General features: G+C 35.1%; 1 protein-coding gene across 4 annotated transcripts in view; it reads right to left on the reverse strand.

Annotated features, from left to right (window-relative positions):
* Cdh18 (cadherin 18, type 2) overlaps positions 1–23,935 on the reverse strand; it is a 403,648-nt gene that overhangs the window by 181,671 nt on the left and 198,042 nt on the right. For all 4 annotated transcript variants that reach the window (XM_005386140.2, XM_005386139.2, XM_013515026.1 and 1 more), the window contains exon 3: positions 18,811–19,105. In XM_005386140.2, the coding sequence (XP_005386197.1) occupies positions 18,811–19,105 (295 nt within the window). The remainder of the gene's footprint in view (positions 1–18,810; positions 19,106–23,935) is intronic.

Raw genomic sequence — 23,935 nt, forward strand, 5'->3', positions numbered from 1 at the left:
TTGTCACAAAATGACAGCAGGAGATACTGTCAGGATGCTGAAACTATTCCGTATTTTGATTACAGTAGTACAATCAAACCATGAATATCTACAAGTTATATAATTGCATATAAGCAAACATACATATTTGCATACATGAAAATTTGCCTAAGTAAAACAAAGACATCTAAATAGGACTGGTAGGTGACATCATTCCTATAATCTGGATGTATTGTTTTACTGTTTCGAAAGACATTACCATTGCGGAAAAGTGAGAAAAGGGTACAAAGAATGTCTTCATATTTGATCCCATAAACTCTATGTGCATCTGTAATTACCTCAGAGTTAAAAGTATTGGAAAAGATGTGTTCCTGCTTCAAGACAAGTCCAGTCACTGAGAGGTACTGGGGCATGTGTGTACCTTAAGTTTTCTCAACAGATTACTAAACTTAATGCCTTTATGAATAAATTTCCAACACAAACTTATGAGATCTGGCCACATACAGACTCCCCACCCTTAAGTGTAATTATAATGATAGCATAGGGAGAACTTTTTCTATGGTGTCACATTATGTGATCCATACTCAATATTTATATATCTAATTTGTTTAGAAAATGCCAGAGTCGACATATCTAAACAAAATTTTGTTGAGGAGGAATTTTCATTGGTACATCACTGAGAAGAAAAATTAAAATCTCCATTAAGTAATCAGATCAGACTCAAAATATGTACCAAGCTCACAATGCGGCCAAATATTATAACTTTATATAAACCCAAGCATGAATCCAATAAGAATTATATTAAGAGTCCTAGGAATATAGGGGCTGTTGATAGTAGGGAAACAGCTCTATGGAAGATATTAAAATAAAGTCGTAAAAAATAGGGTTTATAAATTCGTCAGGTTTTAACGTAACTCTGGCCTTGAAACGTTGATTTAAACCTAAGTAGATTTTAAAGTCCAAAAAGACCCTGCGTAAATATTCCATGAAGAAAAGCTGAAAAAGACACAATGTAAGATCACACTGCTGTAGGCAACTGAGTAGATAAAAATACTAGAAATGTTGTAGGCAGTCAGACAGGGCTAGAACCTTAAAGAAGCCAGTTCAAAAGATGAGATGTCTTGCAACTGTGGCGAAGACAGACACCTCTAGTTGTGGACGAGACCTCAAGACAAAGGAAAAAACAAATACAGCCATGTTCCTCCCTAAGAATAACTTCTGGGATTGATATTCTAGGTCTCTATCATCTTGAGAAACCCAGGAAGAGTCACTAACTCAACCTTCTACAGAAAAAGCCCCTGTTCTGTATTCATGTCCTCTTGCTACATGACTTGCTTCTGCATTTGACCCCGATTTAATCAATTTTACCTGAGCAAGCATACTTGTCATCTTATTGGCTCACCATAGTATTTTCCTACCTCACGCCCACCTAGCGAGTTCCCATGTTTCCCACCTTGGACCTGCCTCACCTTGTGGTTTTGCTCTATAAAAATCCCTAAGAGAGACAGGTTCTTGGGCAACCTACTGGGGCCCTCTTCTGTCACTGACTCAGACAGAAGCTTTTTTTCCTCAATAAATATATTCTGCTTTTAACTTCCATTGTTCCTAAAATTCATTCTTGGATTTTAGAAAACATGAACTCGTCCCAGATATTGTTCAGATTGGGAGTTTATTTCCCCTATATCAACACCTCATTTATTATGATAGGCTGGATCACACGACAGTGAAAGAATTGCTGAGCTTAGAATGAGGAGCCTAAGAAAGTCCATCCTTGCTAATTGAGGGGTGAGTTCCATGAAGGCAGCACGGTGACAACAGTCATTAGAAGTTAAATTTTAAAAGGAAGAAGGCTCATACTGTGATGAGAAAGTGACTGTTAAAGTAGTAGAGGGGCCTGAGGGCAGAGTAATACAAAATATATCTCTGTATCTGTGTCTAAAAGTATGGTTGTTAATAGCTGCATACATCTCGGTAAACTGGTTCTCACAAATATCTGGCAATTGTATTTGTTTTGGAAACTATAGCAGCAGATCACCTCCTGTACTGTGCTCTGGTGCCGCTCTGAACACACAGACGCTGGTGAAAGAGCACACGTGAATGATCACCCGTGCTCAGCTAAAAGCCGATCTGTCAGAGAGCACAAGGGGAGCAGACAAAACTAGCCGAGATGGAAAAAATACTCTTTTCCAATTCCATAAGCATTTCCAACAAGAAGGATTCATAAGAGTGTTTCAGGCTCAAAGTGAAATATACATGTGCATTACTTTCCTGTTTATTGGCAATCTAGATGGGAAAATTGAAAGCTTCTTGGTACTTGCAGGACTTCTTAAGATTAGAAAAGTGTTTCGTTTTAGTCATAAATGCTGTAAACTAAATATTTCTGCCTCCTTCCCTAAGCTCATATTCTTAAATCTTATCCCCAGTGATAGCTTTTGTTAGTGGGAGGTGTGCAGGGAGTTGAGTCCTCATGAGCGAGATTAGTGCCCTTGTAAAGGAGGAAGGGAGGGTCTCCTTTCCTCTCCTGCCATGAGGGAAGGTGGTGAGAAAAGGCCTGTGAACCAGAAAGCAGGGCCTTCCCAGACACTGAGTCTGCCAGCACTTTGACTACTAACTTCTCACTGCCCAGAACTCTGACGACTGTAAACCTAACCCTATTTTTCGTGTATATTGCCCATCTCTGGTATTCTGTGATAATAGTCCAAACAGACTATGACAACTAAGAAGTAAATAAATAATCACACACAGGTCTCATCAAATAGGGGGCTTTGGGTTGACGTGTTTCTCAGATTTCATGTTTAATTCCTAACCCTCTCTCTGTACCCAAAACATCCACATACTTGGAAACAGCATTGTTGTTCATGTAGTTGATAGGGCAAGAGAGACTCTATTTTCTTTTTTTAACACCATATTAAGAGAAGTCACTTAAGTTTGCTTCAGCTGCAGTTGATCCTATTGTTCATCTCAGTCCCCTCGGTTAGTTATCAACCCACTTAGAGGACGAAAGAGCCATAAAATGGGAGCAGAACAAATATGACATACTGGGAAGTAGGCTAAAATTTTAATTGCAGTGGTCATCTGGAATTCGGCTGTCTGACAGCTTCTGGGGAAAAGTAAACTTTGTGATAATTGTGTAACATGCTTGTGAGATTCCCAAAAATGAGGTAATGTTTACTATGGAAACCTAAAATGTACTTAAACTGACAGTAAGACCCAGATTGGGGCAGATATTTTCTCTGGCTCCTGGTTAGAGACTGTACATCAGCCAGCTCAATAAAGCTTTGTTCGTTTCTGTTCTTTTCGTCTCTTGTGAATGCTGCTCTCAATTAACTCTCTTGCCATATCATAGTTAAGTAGAGATCGTAATGGAGTAGTATGGGCCTCTGAAATACACTTATCTTTCCAAGCTTGGGAAATTTGTGGATAGATTGATAGACAAACACAAGCACAAATACACCTAAAAACATAGAGGGAAAATCATATGAGAAGATGGAGGTAGAGGTTTGGCTGATGTGTCAAAGAACACCAAAGACTATCAGTAAACTACTAGCAGCTGTGAGAGGACCATGAAGCAGAATTTTCCTGAAGGTTTTCAGGGGAAGTGCCATCCTTTTGATATAGGAGTGTAGACTTCTTGCTTTGGGAACCACTAAGCAATACATTCTACTGTTTAAGTCACCTGGCTTGTGGTACATGACTACAGAAACCTTAGCAAAAGAATATAATACATATTAGGAAGTCAGTGGAAAAATTGGTATTTATAGCATCACTTAGAGCTGTTTTCTAACTGACCTGTGTACAAGGCTTTAAACTAATGTCAAGAAAAATATTGGATAGTTTCCTGTGCTATCTAATATCATATAGAACACAAATGAGGAAAAACAAAACTAAACAGATCAATATTTGAATTTTTTATTAGTATCATACACTACTAGAGATCTATCTGTTGGTATTTTAAAGTAAATTAATAAGTTAGATTGGGCATTAAATCAACAATTTTGCTTCCATTAAATTTTTAAATGAAAGTATATGAATATTTTTCTATGCCTGAGAAAAGTTACCCCTGCCATATCATTCAATTCTTTCCTTTAAACCCTGTGCTGAAGTTGTATAGATAGTAAATAAGAGAAAATTATTACCTTCTACAGTCCTAGGTTTCTGAATATAAATATATAAAATGATTTCTAAAAGTCCTCTTTTCTACTGGAAGATTCACACAAGAATCTGATTTTCTCTGGGAATGTTATCAATTTGATCAATAGATATAGCTCCTTTCCTGTATCACTGGTTGCCTATTAGAAAAATCTTTTAAACGTACATAGACGCATTCTGTGCTTTTACAAAAGACTCACCATTTAAAAATAACTACAGAATCACTGTATTTGTAAGTTTCATTAGGTATTCATTATACAATATTTTCATATGAAATATTTCCTACGGCACAGAGCTGTTCCCATGCTAGGCATTAGCAACTCTCAGCTGATATTTTACACAAATCTGGAAAGTATTTAAGAACACAACCAAGCTTTCAAAAGAGCTCTTCTACAATAAAACTTAAGCCTTCTTTCCTTGGGGATTGCCCTGTGTCCTTCGTTCCACTCAGTTTCTTTTTGTATTACTACTTTATAAATAATACACATTTTGTAAAGTTGCATATCAAAGAGAAGCAAAGAGTGCACTTCTTTGGAAGTCTCTAAAGACCAATTTGAAATATTTAATAAGGCATTTTAGTACAAAGCAAATACTCTCTGACATAGCAAACTGTTCTGCATGACTTGTCAGGGTTCACATCTATGTTAAAATCTCCAGAGAATCCTTGTTGAACAAGGATCTTGAGTAAAAATAAGCTGAAGATTTATGATGGCTGAGAACACCTCTCTGAAGGAATCACATAGGACTTAATTCTCAGAAGATTTTCCAAAGCACTGTGAAAATGGAATAGTCATCAGACACAACTTAAATTTCATTCTACACTGGGGGACTGTAATTTCACCAGCAGAGCAATAACACTAGATTTGAGCCATTGTATAATTTGATAAAGCTCCTTTCACTCAGCAGTCATAAGATTAAAATAAAATCTTTCTGCAGAAACATTTATGAAACATCTGAGCTGTGAACCCAAACAAAAATCACTATTCTAGCTGTATTCTAGCTCTATGTTAAAACTTGGCTATTATTAATTTATTTGGAATTTAAAATTAGATAATTTTTTATTGAACATGAAATTTCACATTTCTCAGGTTAGTTTTATATTACCTTCTTTAAATGGAAAAACAATTTAAAAAATAATATATATGTATATATATATTGATTTAGCATGATGTGAACAACTCCCTCTGATAAACAATTTAATTTAGATATGTAATCAATCTATTGACAAAACTATATCATTATTAATGCTTTTTCGCCTATATGGGCATTTGAGATTCAAAACAGGTTACAAAATTGAAGTTCCACTTAATTTGGAAAGCAACTGTGGGACATTTTCCTTGTTTTCCATTGCTCTGCCTAGTCTTGATCCTTGAAGTTTATTTTATGATTGCAATATCTTCTGCCTATTTTTCCTGTGTGCAGGAAAGATTTGAATCATTATGTGTTCATTTTAATAACTGCTTTGTTTGCATATTTTATTTCAAAAGAAAGGACATAACTTAAAAAAGACAGACCCCATGCACCCAACAGCAAGTTATACACAGATAAATAGTAAATTATTATTTACAAATCAATTTGAAGTTTGTTTCTTCCAGTGGTGCTGCTACTACATCTTACTAAGTTTTGTAAACTATAAAGGGTTGCTATTCCTTCCAGGCAAGCTGCGGGTCTTGTTTCCTTGAAGGGAGGAGTGAATTCCATCACCAAAGAAGATATTAGGATGTAAGTCTGTTAGCAAGAACTATTTTTTTTTTTTTTTTTTTTTTTTTTTTTTTTTTTTTTTTTTTTTGTTTCTTTCTGATGCCAACTTGTTGATTTACAGAAATGTATTTTCTGGTTTACACTTGTTTACTCTTACTTTCGTAAGCCTTCCTTTAAAAACTAGTCACCGAAGGCTTTTTGGTAAAATAAAACATATGTTCCTGTACAAGAGAGGTTAGAAAACTTGTTTTTAAGCTCTGAGCTTAATAGGTAACTTTCTCCAGTTTGTGTCTGCATTCTTGTATTTACGTGGACTTTCTGGGACTGAGAGATGCTCACCATTAATATTTAAAGCCAGAAGCTTTTCTGGTCTCTTTCTTCTCACTTACCCCATTGCAGTGTTTCCAGTGCTCAAGTGATTTTATGAATCTTCTGTTCACTGTTGATAGTCCATCTTATTGTTTCTGTTTCTCGCTGAAATGCTTACTGCTTGTCTTTCTTTCTGTTTCTTTCTTCCTTCCTTTCTTCCTTTCTTTCTTTTCTTTCCTTGCTCCCTCACACTCTTCCATCTTCCCTCCATCTCTCCCTTCGTTCCTTTCTTTCTTTGACTAGTCTCAATGATGTGTCACAGGCAAATGTATCAGAAAGCTATATCTCAGGATGTTTTATATCTCTAAATGATCCCAAAGTTTCAGAGGTTTCGAACATTAACAGTTGATTTTCATACACACACACGCACACACGCGCACACACACACACACACACACACACACACACACTGTGACAGCGCTGGTACAGATTGCTACCACATGTCCTGCCTTGGTGATAACAGCTCTTGCCCTGCCTCTGTCTCCAACACTGTTATAGTATTTTGCTGACAATTTCTCTTTCGAATAGAGAATACTGCGAAATGTTTTGGGATCATATCTTTTAAAACACAGTTACATAAAATACATTGACATTCTTTTTCTTTTTTTTACCTACATGTGGTTTCTTCTTATTTGCTCAGTTAAGGAAGATACAAACTAACTTAATCTTGAAATCAATTGTTTAAACACATGAGGTAGATCAATGAAAATACAGCTAATCTGAAAACTTATGGAAGATACCTGATTCTGTATATCCAGGTATGTGTACAAAAATGGCCAGAGAATTAAAGCTGATGGAAGAGATTTTGCAAAATGTTGGAATCACTAAGTTCTGAGTGTCTTTATTAGTTGGTGTTTCAGGAGATGCTTTAATCACATAAACTCATAGTATGAATTTAGTTGTAAAGCATTTTCAAAGCAAGGGCTCCTATATCCCTTTGCTGAAAGGAGAATAAGTAATCATTCTCACTCACTTCCTTTTATGAATTTTATCAATCCTCTTGGATATTTTGAATAAGAGTAGTAACACATGTTTTTGGCAAGGAAAATAATGTGATCCCAATTCTATTTTCTTGCATAGAAGCAAGCTTAACTATAAGTTATTTCACATCTCTATCTCTGCTCATTCAAAGTCCATAATGTCATTATGCATATGTAATTTAATGAATATTGTATAAATAAGACACTATTCATTTTTATCCACTTGACAGTTTATCATGGGACTCCCACTCCAACTTTGTGAATATATGAATTTTATATTTTAGACAATTTAATCGGAGAATATAAGTGAGAGCATTTAACAAAGAATTAAATATTCTAGATTTGAGCATATTCAATAGCTTAAAAAATAATTGAACAACACAACTATGCATATCATTGGTGTCTCAGAATAAGGGATCTAAAATAATGAGACAGAAACAAAGTATACTGAGGTGCACAAATTTCAATATCTAGGAAAAAAGATAAATTGAATATCACAAATTAAAATTCTATACTATATTCATGCAACAGAAAACTTACACAGGAAGTCTACTACAGAAAAGAACTAGAGTAATTCATTGAATTTCAGACATAAACATTATGTTCGTTTGCTTTTATATGTTACATATTACATACATATAGGCTTGTCTAGTATATAGGGAACATAATATTCCGCACTACTGATTGATGTGGACTTAGATTTTCTAGTTTATTATGTAATTTTCTATTGCTCTGTAACAAATTGCCACAGACAGCTGCACATAAAGCAGCCATGACATTTGCTCGTATGAATGAATGTCTGCAATCCATATGTAATTCCCCCCTAAGCTTTTAGAATAGCCCACCTTTACTAAACAACACAACCTGCACAGTATTCCTGCACTGTGTTTCAGTGTATTTCACCAGCACAAGATTTAAGGAGGCCATTTAGCTTGTGTAGTCAAAAGGTTCGTGATGGAACTTCAAAATCCTACCTTTGTCAGTGTGCAGAGCAAGAAAATGTTCCCTGCTGTCCAATGAATAAAGTGAAGTTTGGCTGAGAAAAACTCAGCAGATTTCAAGAAGACTTGCAATCAAGGCAGAAGTCACACAGCCATGGCCATCAGGACTGACTGCCGCAGATCTTTGGGACAAAGGTGTCTGAAGGGTTGCAGCCAGGAACAGTGATACACAGGCAGTCCTTCTGCACTGCCATCTCTCTCTGTGATGTGTCCTCACCTCTTCCTGATCACTGTGCCTTCATTTCATACGTAGGTGCGTGACTTCTGTCTGCATCTGATCATTTTGCCTCTGTTTATCTCCAGCCACTGTACTTTTTAGGTAGATACAATTGCAGTGCTGTCACTTCACACCTGCTCCTTGGTCTCCCACGGTCAGTACAAATTTCTCTACATGAAACTGTTTCATGCCTGGTTGCTGTGATTTCTTTGGCAGTTATGGTTTCTATGACCTCACTCGATACCCAGTCTCTGGACCTACTTCCCCGTATGTGATGCTGTACTCTCTCTCTCTCTCTGCCTGATCACTGAGCATTCATTCTATACCTAAAACCATCCAAAATGATGAATTAAAAATAAATTAGATATTTAGCACAGAATTAAGAGTCATTTCATATGAAGGTAAAATTGAGAGCCGGGGGTGTAACTCCTTGGTAGGGTGCCCACCTTGCATATCTGACACACATGCCTCGGTCCTCTGCATAATCAAATACATAAATAGAGCAAGGTTGAAATTCTTGAGAAGCTGAGTTTGAGGGTCTTGAAATTTCTCTGGGGAGAAATTTCAGCATCATATACCCAAATGCAGTGATTTTTTTACGCTTGTGTAAAACTTATCGCTTTTAAAAATACAAAATAATTTCAATTTTTATGATTTTTTATAGGTAGAAAGAGCTAATCATAATATTTTCAGGGATGATTGGGTAGTAGAAAGTGCCACGAAGAATTTGGTTTTCTTTTACATCCAACTGAAAGAAACAAACAAACAAAACCAAAGAAAAATATTATCCTTGTGAATATATATGTTAAACCAGAAAATACTGGTTAATAATAAAGATGAAGTGCTAATAAGTTGGACCTGGAAGCACGTGCATATAATCCCAGCACTTGGAAACCTGAGACAGGGAGATGACAAATTGCAGCCTAGAACAGGCAAATTAGAGATTTGGTGAACATCTGTCTCTAGAAGAAAAAGGAAAGAAAAGAAGAGAAAGGAAAAGAAAATAAATGAAATACAGTGAAAAAAGAAAAGAAAAACAGCTCTGGATGTTTAAAGACTGTAGGTTCAGCCTCCCTTACTATAAAAATGGAGAAGGAAAGGAGAAGGAGAAGGAGAAGAAGGAGAAGCAGAAGGAGGAGGAGGAGGAGGAGGAGAAGGAGAAGGAGGAGAAGGAGAAAGAGAAGGATGGCAGGAAGAAGAGGAGAAATGGTCAGAGGGTGGAGAAAGAAAAAGGGAGGAGAGCAGCAGTAGCAGGACAAGAGGAAGAGGGGAGCCAGAGGAAGAGAAGAATGAGGAGGAAGGAAGAAGAAGAATAGGAAGAGGAAGAGAAGAATGTGTAGAAAGATGCAGAAGAGAGAGGAGGAGGAGGATGTGGATAAAGAGAGGTGGAAGAGGAGGAAGAAGAAAAAGAAAGACCAGGAAAAATTGATTATATCCAAAAACTGGTAGAGCGTATATATTACTCACACAGAGTAACACCTATCAACTTCTTTGGGAAAAAATGTCATTTCCTTTTTTCATTCTATTTATATTTTATTTGTTTACTACATAGTTGGAATATGCCTTGTTAGCTGCACATGATATGGAGAAGGTAATTTTGGGACCTACAGACTGGTATGATGTCAGATCGGTTCAAAATAAATTCAAAATTCAAGATGACTAGTGCTAAAATATCTTGTATGCATTAGGGTAAATTATAGCAGGAAATTTAAGTTATACTTGTTCTGATAGACAAATTATTTCCATTATTGGAAGAGCTAAATTTTAAAGTCAAATTACAAATCAAGATGTTCTATTTGCTACTATGAAAATTCCACTTATTAGATTTTTTGTGTGTGTGTGATTACCTGTACGTAACCCGTTCCTGGAACTGACAAGTCTCATTGTTCTGCATGTGTGTGTGTGTGTGTGTGTGTGTGTGTGTGTGTGTGTGTGTGTGTAATGTGTGTGTTGAATTGCTACACTGAAAGTTTATACATGAAAATCATTCTTTGGATATCATATTTTCTAAGTCATGATATGTAGATTTATTATGCATGTATTATATCCAGTTTACATAGAAGAATTTACCTGTTGCAGTGAAGTAATTTCTATTATGGTTTGGTCATTTTTAATAGGGTATTCTATGTCTGTATACTTTCACATAATCAAATGGGAAAACAAATCCACAGGTATAAGGTGAATTCAGTGTAGTGAGTCACAACCACTTGAATGAAAGGGAAAAAGTAACTTGGTTTATCTGGTCCTTCTTGGCTTTACAGGAATAAACGTAATCACACATTGTAAAATGGGTCATTATTCTATTATGCAGCATTGAACTTTTAAAAAACACCTCAAATATTGGAATACTGATGCTACAACTCATGAAGAGCCTGTGTTTCCACAAAATTGTTTTCCAGATCTGACTGTAAGTGGAAAGGGTAGTCATGTATTCATTCGTAAGTATTTATAGGCTGTCTTGTTTCAAGTGAGAAGGCCACAACAAAATGAAGCAGTAGATTTTCCAAGATTCTTCAAAAATTCTTGAAGCTTCTCCTCTCTCTAGAAATGGGGCTCTTAGAAAGCACGGGAAGCAGCTCCGAGAGAATGAGGGATTGTCTATCAGATGTCGATCACCCAGCTGAGACCTCAGGCAGAAAACTTCACAGCCCCCACCTGACACTGCGTGTGAACGAGGCATGTTCCGATCAGCAGAACATTACAGCCCGATCACGGGTGACCCAGTGGAACTGATCCCAGCTTATGAAATCACAAGTAAGGAAAATGGACATTGTTTGGGGCCACCAAGCTGTGTGATTGTTACAAAAGTGACTCAAGAAAAGTTCTGAGAGGAAAATGAAAAACTTACGAAGCTTCCTTTCCAGTTTGTGATTCAATAGTGGTCCAAAGCGTTTCCTCATAAGCACGCTGACACCCCACGCAGAGCTGACTGACAGCCTCACTGAATTGAAATGATCTCATTGGGAAGGTTATGCCCCAGGGGAATGATTGGAAAATGGCTGCTGGAGCCTGGCACATGTCCAGCACCAAGCTCCCAAGATGTTTGGGCAGAACACGCAACACAATAAAGTCAGCACAGCTGGTGTCTCTTCTTGTTGCTCTGCAACAAAGAGCTCAGCTGCAAGTGAAGCAGGTCTGGGGCTGTAGAGATTGGAGGGGGAAATGAAGACATGAAAAACATTACAGATCTTTCAACACATCTCCAAGGGTAAGGGACTGAGTGGCTTTTAAACGTCATCCAGTAAAACTTCAGTTTTCCTTATCTGCATAACTCAGTTTTACAGCTCCACTGAGCCTCAGGTTTATGAGCTCCACACTTATATTTCTGACAAAATACTTCTTTCTCTCTACTGTAATGTAAAATTCATTATGACTTTATAACCTGTTATAATCTATTAGACTTTTTAAGTAATATTGGGTGAAAAGTATGTTTTCGTTATGTACAGAGGAGTTGCAGAATTATACAGTTCAATTTAGAAATGTTACTTTGAAAAGTAAAGAAAATGCAAAGTTTATTTTTAGTGAAATTGCATCATGACCTAGTGTGATTTTCTCTGAAGCAATTTCTAGGTATACAACACATGTAGCAAACTTGCAATGACTGCAATAAAACCAAGTTAAGTTCATAGTGAAAAAAAAATCATGATTCTCATGAGAGACTAGAATTGTGGAAATTTGGATGTATGTCTATAAAATAGAAAAGAGAAATGATTTTTGTTGTTTTAAAGGAAAGGGACCGATAACACAATTAAGACAAAAAATCCTCTTAATTTTTATTCACAGTAACACATGTTCTTGTAATATGGTTTAATGTCTTTACCACTTGTGATGGTTTTTCTATGTGATAATGTTTAAATCATTGACAAATAAGATTTCATTTATTGTATATTCATTTTTAAAGTGCAACAGTTTATCTTGATTTCTGGCTCAAAAGTGAGAATAATTGTATCTCATGGTTAGTTTTCTCTATCTGGTGTAATAAATAGTAATATTAACATATCACATTCTTAAATCTCATTTTGAAAAAAATTTAATAAACACTAATAAACTTTTAATAGAGGATTTTAATAAGGTACGGAAAATACTTTGGAAAATAGAAAACCTAATCTTTTAATAATAAAAAGTTAATATTTTCAAAGACTAATTCATAAAAGATGACAAAGTTCATTGCTATAGATTGGTATAACTTGAATATTTCCCCCAAGAAGTTTGTGTGCTGGGAGATCAGTCCCTACTCTTGATCTGGAGTTAAGGTGAGCCTCTGAGTGGAGACAATTAGAAGGGTCTACTTCTTTGGAGAAACCACTCACAGAAATAACTAAAGTGTTTTTTTGTGAGAGCCCTGTTACATCCTGCAATATTGGGTTGTTACAAAAGGAGGAAGCCTGATTCCTGAATCTTACTGACCTTTGTTACCATGTGATAGATTTGCATGCTCCCTGACATTCTCATGCCATTTGTAGAGAGACTTAATGATGAGGCCACCTTTGATATATAGTCATTGGAGATATACATAGATATACAGATAGATAGATAGCTAATTTCCCAGCTCAGATATTTTGTGATAACACTTTAATATGACAATAACTATTTGAAGATCAAAGTTGTTTATGTAATAAGATAAAAAAAATTTTGTTCATCAAATATATAAGCATGAACATTCTGGCACTGTTCGTTTGATCATACATTTCAAACCATCAGATTTATGTGTCTACTTCTAATTTTTTTATCCCTTTATTTTGCAGGTTCCCTAGCAGCAGTGATTTGCAGTTGAGAGCAGTTCTCCCTCTAGAAGGCATTTCAATGTCTAGCGACATCACACTTCGGTAGTGAAATCGAAGCTGCTGGAATCTCTTGGACAGACACCAGAGAGCTGCTAGCCATCATACAATGCCCAGGGCAGCTCTCCAATAAGTACCTAGTACAAAATGTCAATAATGGAAAAATGCAAGAACTTTTCCTTAGTAATATGTAATTCCCTTACATTGAACAGACAAAGAAAACCTGAACATGAAAATATACTTCTAACAACCACTACTGTTTATTTTTATATCTTGCTTTATTAAGCCATATACATGCCACAGATTTTGTTGGTTATCGATCACTGATGATAAATACACCACCTCATTATTACGGTTGTCACACTAGAGATGTTGCACTCTTCCTTGTCTCTGGTGGATTCCCAACCAGTGCTAAGAACTATTAATATGCAGTAGGATAAATTCGTACACACTCAGGGAGTTTCTGGTATTTCCTTCTTGGTATTCTCACAGCATGTTTGATAAAGCCATACTGGACCCATCACTTGAATGAAGTTCCTGGATATTTCCCCTACACACACACACACACCACTTACTATGGGACTGTAACTTTACAAGGAAGAAAAAGTATTTTTCATCATTTCATCCTGTGGGTAGTCAGCTTTTTTTCCCCTTTTCTAACGGATAAACCTGTATGCATTATGAATAATTCATAGAAAATGTCTTCTCTAATCCACAAACTGAGCTTTCTAATTCAATGCTCCATATATTTTTGCTTATCAAGCACAGTATGGAAAATTTCTGCTTATGTATTTACAGTTTGCAAAAAGACAGTATTTTTGTTTTTTGCTATTTTATTACTAGTGACTATGACAACATTTGACGAATAAAATACCTTCACTCTTTCTCTAGACAAACTGGAGAGATATTCAGATTTTTTCAAATGACTAGATTATTCAAAACTCAGTAAGTACAGGGGAAAATAATGATTGTATTAGGCATAACCTGTAGAGAAATGTGTTATTACATATCTAGATTAGGCCCAGGGATACAGCCCAGTAGCAGAAGCGCCTGCCTGGCAAGCGCAAGATCCTGAGTTTGATTCCTGGTACCAAAAACAACAAAAACAAAACAATACATATCTACATTATACGTAGTCTATAATCTTAGAACACAATATATCTTTAAATAAAGACATTATTATAAAGAGGCTTTTGTTATGTGTTTTGATTTTTATTTTAGTACCATTTTATACATATTTGTATGTGCTCTTAACTAAGAAAAGTGTATTTCTAGCAAAGAAATTGCACATTGCACATTACTATGTGCCATGTCTAGCACATAGTAATTACTCAATAGGTATTCCTGGTAGTCATTTCTGTGACCCTTGGTTAGTCACAGGCCCTGGTAAAACTTACCAGCTTGTTTGAGGTTATCATCCTAGATATTCTGCAGATCCTGAAGTCTACATTCATAATATCCATGTCTGGTTATCAGCCCATCAGCACTGCTGTGGATACAACTGATTATTTTTCAGTTGATGGCGAGCAAGACTTAGATACCTGAAATCATTTGGTAGTTTCACCTCAACCAAAAAGTAAAATTGCAGTGCATTAGTGGGAAGGGAACAGAATGAGGATTTCAATTATCATTCCCAGATCCAGGCACTTAATGGAAAATGACATCACTGTTCTGATGGGGAGTTGGAGCCTTTCCACTATTCCTTTGCATTTAGTACTAGGTTCATTCCTTGAGTTGGTATGTTCCCATTAAAACCTAGAAAATGCTCCATTTAGCTGCATGAGTTTCAAGGCTAATTAACAAACTTAGAAAGAGGTTTATTTTCTTAGGCTGGAAGGTCCATACTGGAAAATCAGCTCAGGGCTATGATGGAATCACTGTTCAGATTTTGTTTAATTTATTTATTTTCTGCTTCTACCGTTTTATTGTGCTATTTTTCACAAAGGTGTTCCACTTAAAAAGAGGCTGCTACAGTCCTAAAGCACATCTCCATTACAGGCATCCAGAAAGGGCAACGGTAATGGGTGGAACAACTGAGTTAAATTACCGTCTGTCATGAAACCAGTTTTTTCCAGAAAGAATCTCCCCTTGGACCTCACTTACCTTCTACAACTGGAACAAGGTTACAGATCAAGTGGAATTGTGGGAGGTCAGTAACTAATGCTGTAGAATGTCACCCTGCAAAAGGGGGCGGTTTTCTTGTAATGCGGAAGTGAAAGTTGGATACTGCTTAGTACCCAAATAGAAGAAGTGGTGTCCTATTCCTTTGTCCAAATATCGAATTTCTATGTGTAAGTACTTATCCCATTCTGGCTGGCAGAATAGTAACTGCCCTGGATATCAGGAGTATAACACTATCGTCTAACTGTCCCCCTGCTTGGGCTCTCACTCGATGCAAGGTCTTACAATGGAAATTATTAAACATGTTTTTTCTATAAAGAATAATGCAGTATAGGGGCTGGGGATTTAGCTTAGTGGCAAAGCGCCTGCCTGGCAAGCGCAAGGTCGTGAGTTCGGTTCCCGGTACCGGAGAAAACCCAAAAACCAAAAACAAAGAATAATGCAGTATATAATTTAGGTTTTGTGAGCCATATAACCTCCCCAACCATTCCATTCTGCCACTTTGAATGAGTGAATGAAGGCATATCTCAGTAAGGCATTATGTATAAAATTAGATAGCTGGCCAAATTTCCTTCACTTGCTTCCATTGATCCTTGTTCTGCATTGTCATTAGATTTTTATTTCTAAAATCAGAGTCAATGTACTGTTTTCTATGTTGAGGCAGAAAATATACAGGGATTTTTTCCTTTCACCAACTTTCACACCAAATTCAATGTGCACTATGTGCTATTAGGGTGATTCCTGTGTTTTTCTTTTTCCACAATGATGTGTTTAAACACATAACACACTAATAAAATAAAATTCCCGATATGCAGCTTACAGCTTGCCAAAATTACTCTTTTAATATATTCTTGTCTGAAACCACAGTAGTACAGAGAATTAAAATGTATGGTCCTTTTTTCAACCAGTTTTAGATATTAAATTTTTTAGCCTTAAGTTATTAACCTCACAGTAAGGGAATTTAGGAATATAAGGTCTTCTCCTTTTCAAGCTCCCTGTGCAATGTACATGTCACGACTTCCAAGGTGTGGAATACTGTAATATTTTCTCAAATTTTTTTCTGCATCAAAGAAGAATGTAATATAAATTCTGAACCATTCTCCAAATACATTTTTCCCTCACAGATACAGAATAGTGTGACTGGACAAAGGATCTTGGATATTATTCTTTTTTGTAGTCTATCAAGGATTAAACTGTTTGTCCAAGGGCCTGGGGTATAGCTCAGTGGTCCAAGCACCTGCCTGGCAAGCACAAGGTACCAAGTTTGACTCCTGGTACCAAAGGAAAAAAAAATGTTTACCTTTTTCCAGTATTTTAAATAATAAATATGAAGTATACATGTTTCTTTTTTAAATATGTAACTTCAAAAAATCTGAATGTCTGCCAGATTTTGATGTTTTCTTAGAAGTTTAAAACTTCTGGATTTACCTGAGTTTAATTATTATTCTATTAATACTTTCTTTAACCCAATAATTCTACTAAAAAAGTAAAGTCGAGGTATTTTTTATTGCAAAGGAAAGAGATCTTTTTGTTTGTTTTTTGAGACAGGGTCTTGCTATGTAGTTTAGGCTAGCCTTGAGCTCATTATGCAGTGCAGGCTGGCCTTGAACCTGCAGCAATCCTCCTGCCTCAGCCTCCTGGGTGCTGGGATTACAGGAATGTGCCCTCACACCTGGCAAAAAGAAAAATCTTAGTTTCTTTTTACTCCATTCTTGTTTATTCTCTTGAAACATATGTTGTTTATGAAGTAGCTCTGATAAATAATCCTTAAATATCTCATATCTTTTACTCAAAATTTCCATATATTTTATATTTTCTGTTTGGTGATTCTTAAGCTATTTTTTTTATGCCTAATATATTCTCAAGAATCAAGGTAACGGCTAAGAGCAAGTTGTGACAATTCATAACTGTAATCCATATTTAGATTATTTTCTGCTATTAACTTATTTGTTAGAAGAAAGAAACATGGATGTGCATTACAGAAATCTTTGCTATGCCTCAAGATGTGTCCAGAATTCAAGAATGAAACACTTGCTGTAATGTCTATTCTGCCCGTTTTTCTCCCTCTATTGCTCCCCCTTTTGGGTTATGGTTTATTCCTTTGTGCTCCTTGGGCTCTTGCTCTGAAAAGTAGCTTCCCAGTGGTGTTCCTGTGAATGGTGCCTCATGACTCTCTTTGTAAGACAGCTGAATTGGTCAAGGAGGTTTCAGTCCTTTGTTAGGGCACAAGAAATTCTGTCCCTAGGTTTCCAGGGGAACTCTCACACACTAAGGTTAATGGTACTCAGCCTGTGAATTCCTTCTCAACTCTCTGTGGTGTCTCATGCATCTGAATATATTCTGGGGCTCTCCCCAGGCCTGCTAGCTCTGATCCCTGTGTTCCATCTACTGTGATCCATAGGGAGCAATTGCTTTCTTCCCTGAGGTGATGACTGAGACCCTCATCCACCACTGTCCAACTGCTACAAGAGCTACCTGTCTTTGAAGAGAACCAAAAGAGGCTGGGGATTTTAAATCAGGAAAAAAAAAGTTCTGATTATTGAAACTTTATGTAAATGTTCAAATTCAAGGAATGATTTCATTAATAACTATCATATCCCTTATGAAAAATAATATTCATATATACTAAAATTAAATACATAAAATATCTACTCAAATTCAATCTTAGACTATCACCAAGCTAGTAAAAATTATTATAATAGGTTTTATTGCAGTCACCTTTATTGAATTTTGTGTATACAAAAAAGGTAAAATAAAATAGGTAGACTACCACACCCTGTGAGTAAGGGGGAGAGCCCCCTGTCATTAGAGCTACTCAAGATCTGGTCCATGATACATCAGTGACAGTGCAGTCATAGCTTCAGGGTTCAGGTGAACCGTGAGTGAATTCCTCCTAAGCTGCTGCATAGATATGTGCCTTTGAAAAATGCCTTAAATTCTCTGCCAGTTTACAGATTCTTGAAATTATTTTCAAGTATTTCCCAAGATCTTTATATGTTTTGACATAAATAATGCATGGAAGTGCTAAGGAATATCTGGAAAGTTTTATTGGTTAGTGCAACAACTACTTTTAAAATTAATGATGTTATAATTTAATTATGAGTTGCAAGTCTGAAAACTTGTAGCTAAAAATTCCAGACATCACATATCTTTCCCTCTGCACAGTGTCACACTGAAAACCTATGTCATTGAAACAAAAATTGGGGAGTTTTTCATTTTATGAGAAACTGTATAATTTTAAAGTTTATGAAAAATTCATGATGTCTTTGAAATGAAAACATCATCTACATTTACACAAGCAGAAATTAAATTTCATAAAAAGTGAAATAGCCTCAATGTCCTCTGTCATTTATGGGAAAGTATTCATACGTTTTCAAACTTTCCCAGGTTTCTACACACACACACACACACACACACACACACACACACTCACAAACTTGTTTCCAAGAAGTAACTTCTGGATTTTCAATGATACACACTAATTTCTCAAATAAAAAGCTAAGCTTCCTTACCCAAATCCGACATCTCAGGCACAGTAACGATGTATGGCCCATCTGTGAATTTGGGAGCGTTGTCATTGATATCCTGCACTTTGATGATGAACTCGGATTCGGGTTCAAGAGGCTTGTTCGTCCGTCTGTCAATGGCCTGAGCATGTAGCACATAGTGAGTCTTCTGCTCTCTGTCTAGGCTTTTCGTTGAGTGGATGTCGCCAGTGGTATCATCAATGATAAATATAGTCCCAGCACCTTCTCCAGTGAGAATGTACTTGACAGACCCATCGCCTTTGTCGGAATTGGAGTGCAGCTGTAAAATACACACGGAACAATTTCACATGCGATTGTACTCCAACTTCATGTCATGTTTCCTGAGAATTATCTAGAATCAAATGTTTTATGCGTTTTTACTCTCTATTGTGTTTGGCATGATGATGCCTTCATTATATGAAGATCTTTCTAGTTTTATTAATACATGTATGTTTATATTTTTTACCATGATTTGTCTGAGTCCATAATTAATATATGAATTATTGATAACTTATTCTTATTGAAAGAAAATGACCTCTCATAATTCTTTTAAATCAATATTTCACTAATATATGGGGATTGGATTAGAAATACCTACTTCGTCATTGCCCTTTTCCACGCTTGTAAGAACAATGTGGGAATAGTATTTTAGACTCAATTAACATTACATTTGAATCTTAAATATCGAACAAATTTGGTAGAGCAAATTGAGATTCATATGAATTATCAAAATTTCCACCAGACTCGTATTTAACACAGAAATATTAAATTCATAATTTGAAAAGTAAATTTTATTTTGATTATAAATTTTTACACATGGAATTAAAATGCTGTTATTTTTTCATTAAAGATTGTGAAGCTTGAACTACAAATGTAATTAACTGCAGTGAACTTAATCAATAAGTAAATCCTAATTTTCATTTGAGTTACACTAATATATCTCAATTACTTAATCAAATATTTTAAAAATAATATAATTCATTACAGAGATGTTCTGAATCAAAAATAATTAACATATTAAGATAATATAACTAGCGTTTATTATTTAGGATTTTTTGGGGGGGTACTGAAAATTGAGCTCAGCACCTCACAATTACCAGGCAGGTGGGCTGCCACAGAGCTAAAGCCTCAGGCCACGTTTTTCATTTAAACCTAAGTAAATGTTTATAAATTGCACATAGTTTGTATTTAAGACTCTTTTAACTTATCACAATTTCAGTTAAATACTTCCCAGCCTGCCAGTGTTATATTTCTAGCTAGTAATAACAGTAGGATTTTCTGAAATCCCAGATCTATATTTGAAGAGTGTATCTCCCAAGAGATCTGAACAGTTTTCTTTCATATAAGATCTTTGGTCACATAACCTCAGCCGTTCACCTTGTGCTCATTTCTGACACTGGAAACATTGAAGAATTGGACCTAACTCGTACAGCACTTTCAGTTTTCTCACCACACGAAAGTGAATTTTAGAAAGGTTTATTCTGAAATGTCTGAACTCTTGGAAGACAATTGAGGCAGATAAAATATGGGAAAAGCATACAATGCCAAAAATGATCAACTTTATGGGAAAATGCAGACATCTGAAATACCATTGATACTTAATTGTGAGTGCATCATGAATAATTTACTTCTTCCTTAAATGTGTGAAGTATGTAACAGACAAAGTCCAGTAGAAATTGCTTGACAAAATTCAATACATAAAAGCATTTAAAAAATGCTTAGGTATTTTTCTAAAAGAAAGTATAATACAACAGAAGAGAAAGGAAAAACAGTTTTGCAATATTTACAATTTGTTAGTAAGTTGACTACTCAAAGAAAGAGGAAGACTATCACAACTAAAGACAATTTTATGGATAAATGAAAATGTATGGTTTTTGTTTTTCATGTCCCTTGAGGAATCATTTAGCACCTAGAAAACATTTATCACTTGTGAAACACATGTATTAGACACATTGATAGAATAACTATCTTCACATTTGTCAACTTTGCATCAGTGACTAAAATGTAGCAAAGTCAAAAATGTGTTCATAAAGTTTGTAAAACCTTTTCTAGAATACTTATCACTTCTTTATATTTTTGGTACTGGGACTCGAACTCAGGACCTTTTGCTAAGCCAGGCAGGCACTTGTGCCGCTGAGCCATATCCCCAGCATCTTATCACTTATAAAACACTCTGTAGGGGCTGGGGATTTAGCTTAGCGGCAAAAGCGCCTGCCTGGCAAGCGCAAGGTCATGAGTTCGGTTCCCGGTACCGGAGAAAAACCAAAAAAAAAAACAAAAACAAAAAACAAAACAAAAAAAACACTCTGTAGTTTCATAATTAAGATATTGTTATATATAAATATTATACCTACATTAATATTTATAGCTATCATTTAAATTAATAACATAGATGTCTTCTAGATTCTTACACTAGGGAGACAGTATAGTGTTTACACATGTGGATCTGATTTATTTCACTGAAATGTCTGGTCTCTAGTTGCATCTATTTACTAATAAAAGCCTTGAGTTTATCTTTCTTTATAGCTGAGTAATACTCCATTGTATAGAAATACCACATCTTCTTATCCACTCTTCAGTTGATGGGCATTTGGGTTGTTTCCAAGATTCTGCTATGACAAATTGTGCTGCTATAAACATGGGTGTATGTACATCGCTAACATCTGAAAGCATAAATAAAATCTGAAAAGTACAATAGATACTGTAAAAGGGAAAGAAACTGCTCAATTGGAATGAACAGCTGGGATGAAGAAAGGATAAAGGAAAGGAAGATGGGAAGAAAAAATATATGGATATATACTCAAGGTGGCTAAGATAATTGAACTACTGATTTCGACTGGTTTATTGAAAGGAACAGTTAATGTTTAATTGCTTGATCAGTATTGCATACCTATGTCTGGTAATCTGAGCAACTACTCCAAAAATAACAATAATATAACAACCATTGTTGATTTTCTATCATCTTTTGAAATTTTGTATCATTTTTATAGTGTTTGTGTTTCTTTGTTTCTGTTAGTTTGTTTTTATCCTTTTTAAAATAAAAAAAATGCCTTGTAGCAACAAAATAAAGACATAACAAGTAAAAAAAAATTACTCATTTTCAAATGTATGTGGCAAACATTCATAGATTATTCATAGAATTATAATTTAGGAATATTTATGGCATTACATAATGGTAAAAGTTATACCAAAACATTATAAAAATACATTTGGATATTATATCAATTGTTGATAATATTTAGCTTGAGGTTATAAATAATGTATAATATTATTTTATTATATTTTTCAGTATTTCAGCTAGCTGGATTGAACGTTGAAGTGATCAGGCTATGCAATGCACAAATGGGAAAACAACGCATTAGCATTAATGAATTAATTCATGGTTTATATATTTTTGTATAATAAACATTTATGGAGTGGGAGAGCTATGTCTTTTCTCCAGTTTTCCTATTCTTTGCTAGAGTTTTATTCAAATATTCACTTCTGTTTTATGACATACACTCTGCAAGAGAAGGTGCTCAGGAGAGAAATGGTGTTTGTGTTTATTTTTTTTAATAACTATGCTTTAACACCCTGAAGATATATGTTTTGTATTAGTTGTTGTAAAATAAGAAATGATGAAATAATGAATAAATGAAAAGAACAAGGACAAATTGTAGTATGAATAGAAAATATGAGAGATATATAATAAGTTCTTGGGTATAAGTAGGTAGGTTATATAGATAATTACAACAAAAATCTGTAGATTTTCCATGAGGGGAGGAAAGAGACTTTGAATAAAAGTAGAGACATTAGAATACTCTGTATATAGCTATGTTGTTGATTTATTAACTAGTAAAATCATATATTACAAAATTATTCAGCAAATATCCATGAATGTTTGCAAGAAAAGGGGTGAAAATATTTGGAATGTTAAATTCCTTTTAGTCACATACAATGAATTCCTTGTACATCTGATTGCATAATAAAATAAGGTTAATTACCTCCCCTTTAGAAGAGAGAAAATGGAGGGTGGGTGAAAGGAAAACACAAGGAAAATGTAGCCACCCAAGGAAAGAGAAGTGAGCCTTTCCTTGGCATTACTTCCGTAAATAGTCTGTTTCTCAGTGTTAAGAGGTAAGGTATAGCCCTTACAAAGCTAATGTGACTCACATGAGTTCACCTTAGAAAACTATTCACCCTGGACCACATTAGGATCAGGACCTCAAAATTTACAGCTTTCACTCTAATGCACAGTTTCTCACTAAGATAATATTTTATTCCTTGGGGAAGAATAATTTTAAAAGGTTAAGGAGATGGTGGCAGCACAATTAACTTTGAAAGTTGCTTCCGGTTAGGACTTGTAGCTATGTTACAAGGATGGGTCACTGAGTTTGAACTGTGGTATTGTGGATGCACAATTTAAATCATTTTTAGAAACAAGGTATTTAAATTTACAATATGCAAAATAAAGGTAAAATGTTAATAATTTTTCTATTATCATTTCTAACACATTCTGTATAGAAATGCCAAAAATGTGATAAGGAAAAGGTGAATAACAGGAAATTTATTTCATTGAAATAAATGTTTCATTCCAGATGGTATACTTGAAGATATAATTAGAGGAAATTAATAAGTATATTGAATAACTGATTGAAAAAAAAATGTATCAAATAATAAAAGCTTTTGGCAAGTGATTTACTACAGGTCCCACCCTCCATGTAAAAACAAAAGATAATAATCATAAATTTAACTATGTATAAATAATGATGTAAGAGTTTGTTTAATGTATTTATTTATTTTTTTGTTTGTTTTTTGTTTTTCTCTGGTACCGGGAACTGAACTCATGACCTTGCGCTTGCCAGGCAGGCGCTTTTGCCGCTGAGCTAAATCCCCAGCCCCTGTTTAATGTATTTATAAAGTACTTTTTCATCCATACAAATAATAGCAATTAGCTGAAAAATTAAATAAGAATAAGGAAATAACATATTTGTTTTACAAGAAGGAATGGCTCTTTAGAATTTAAATTTATAAAAATTTAATTGATTGAAATGTATTATTGGAGAAGGAAACAAGTAGACAAGGAATGTGAAGCAATAGAAATAGAAAGCCGTATTTGTTTTAATATTTT

The sequence above is a fragment of the Chinchilla lanigera genome, unplaced genomic scaffold (assembly GCF_000276665.1).
Source record: "Chinchilla lanigera isolate Chin_1 unplaced genomic scaffold, ChiLan1.0 scaffold00025, whole genome shotgun sequence".
Lineage (NCBI taxonomy): Eukaryota > Metazoa > Chordata > Mammalia > Rodentia > Chinchillidae > Chinchilla > Chinchilla lanigera.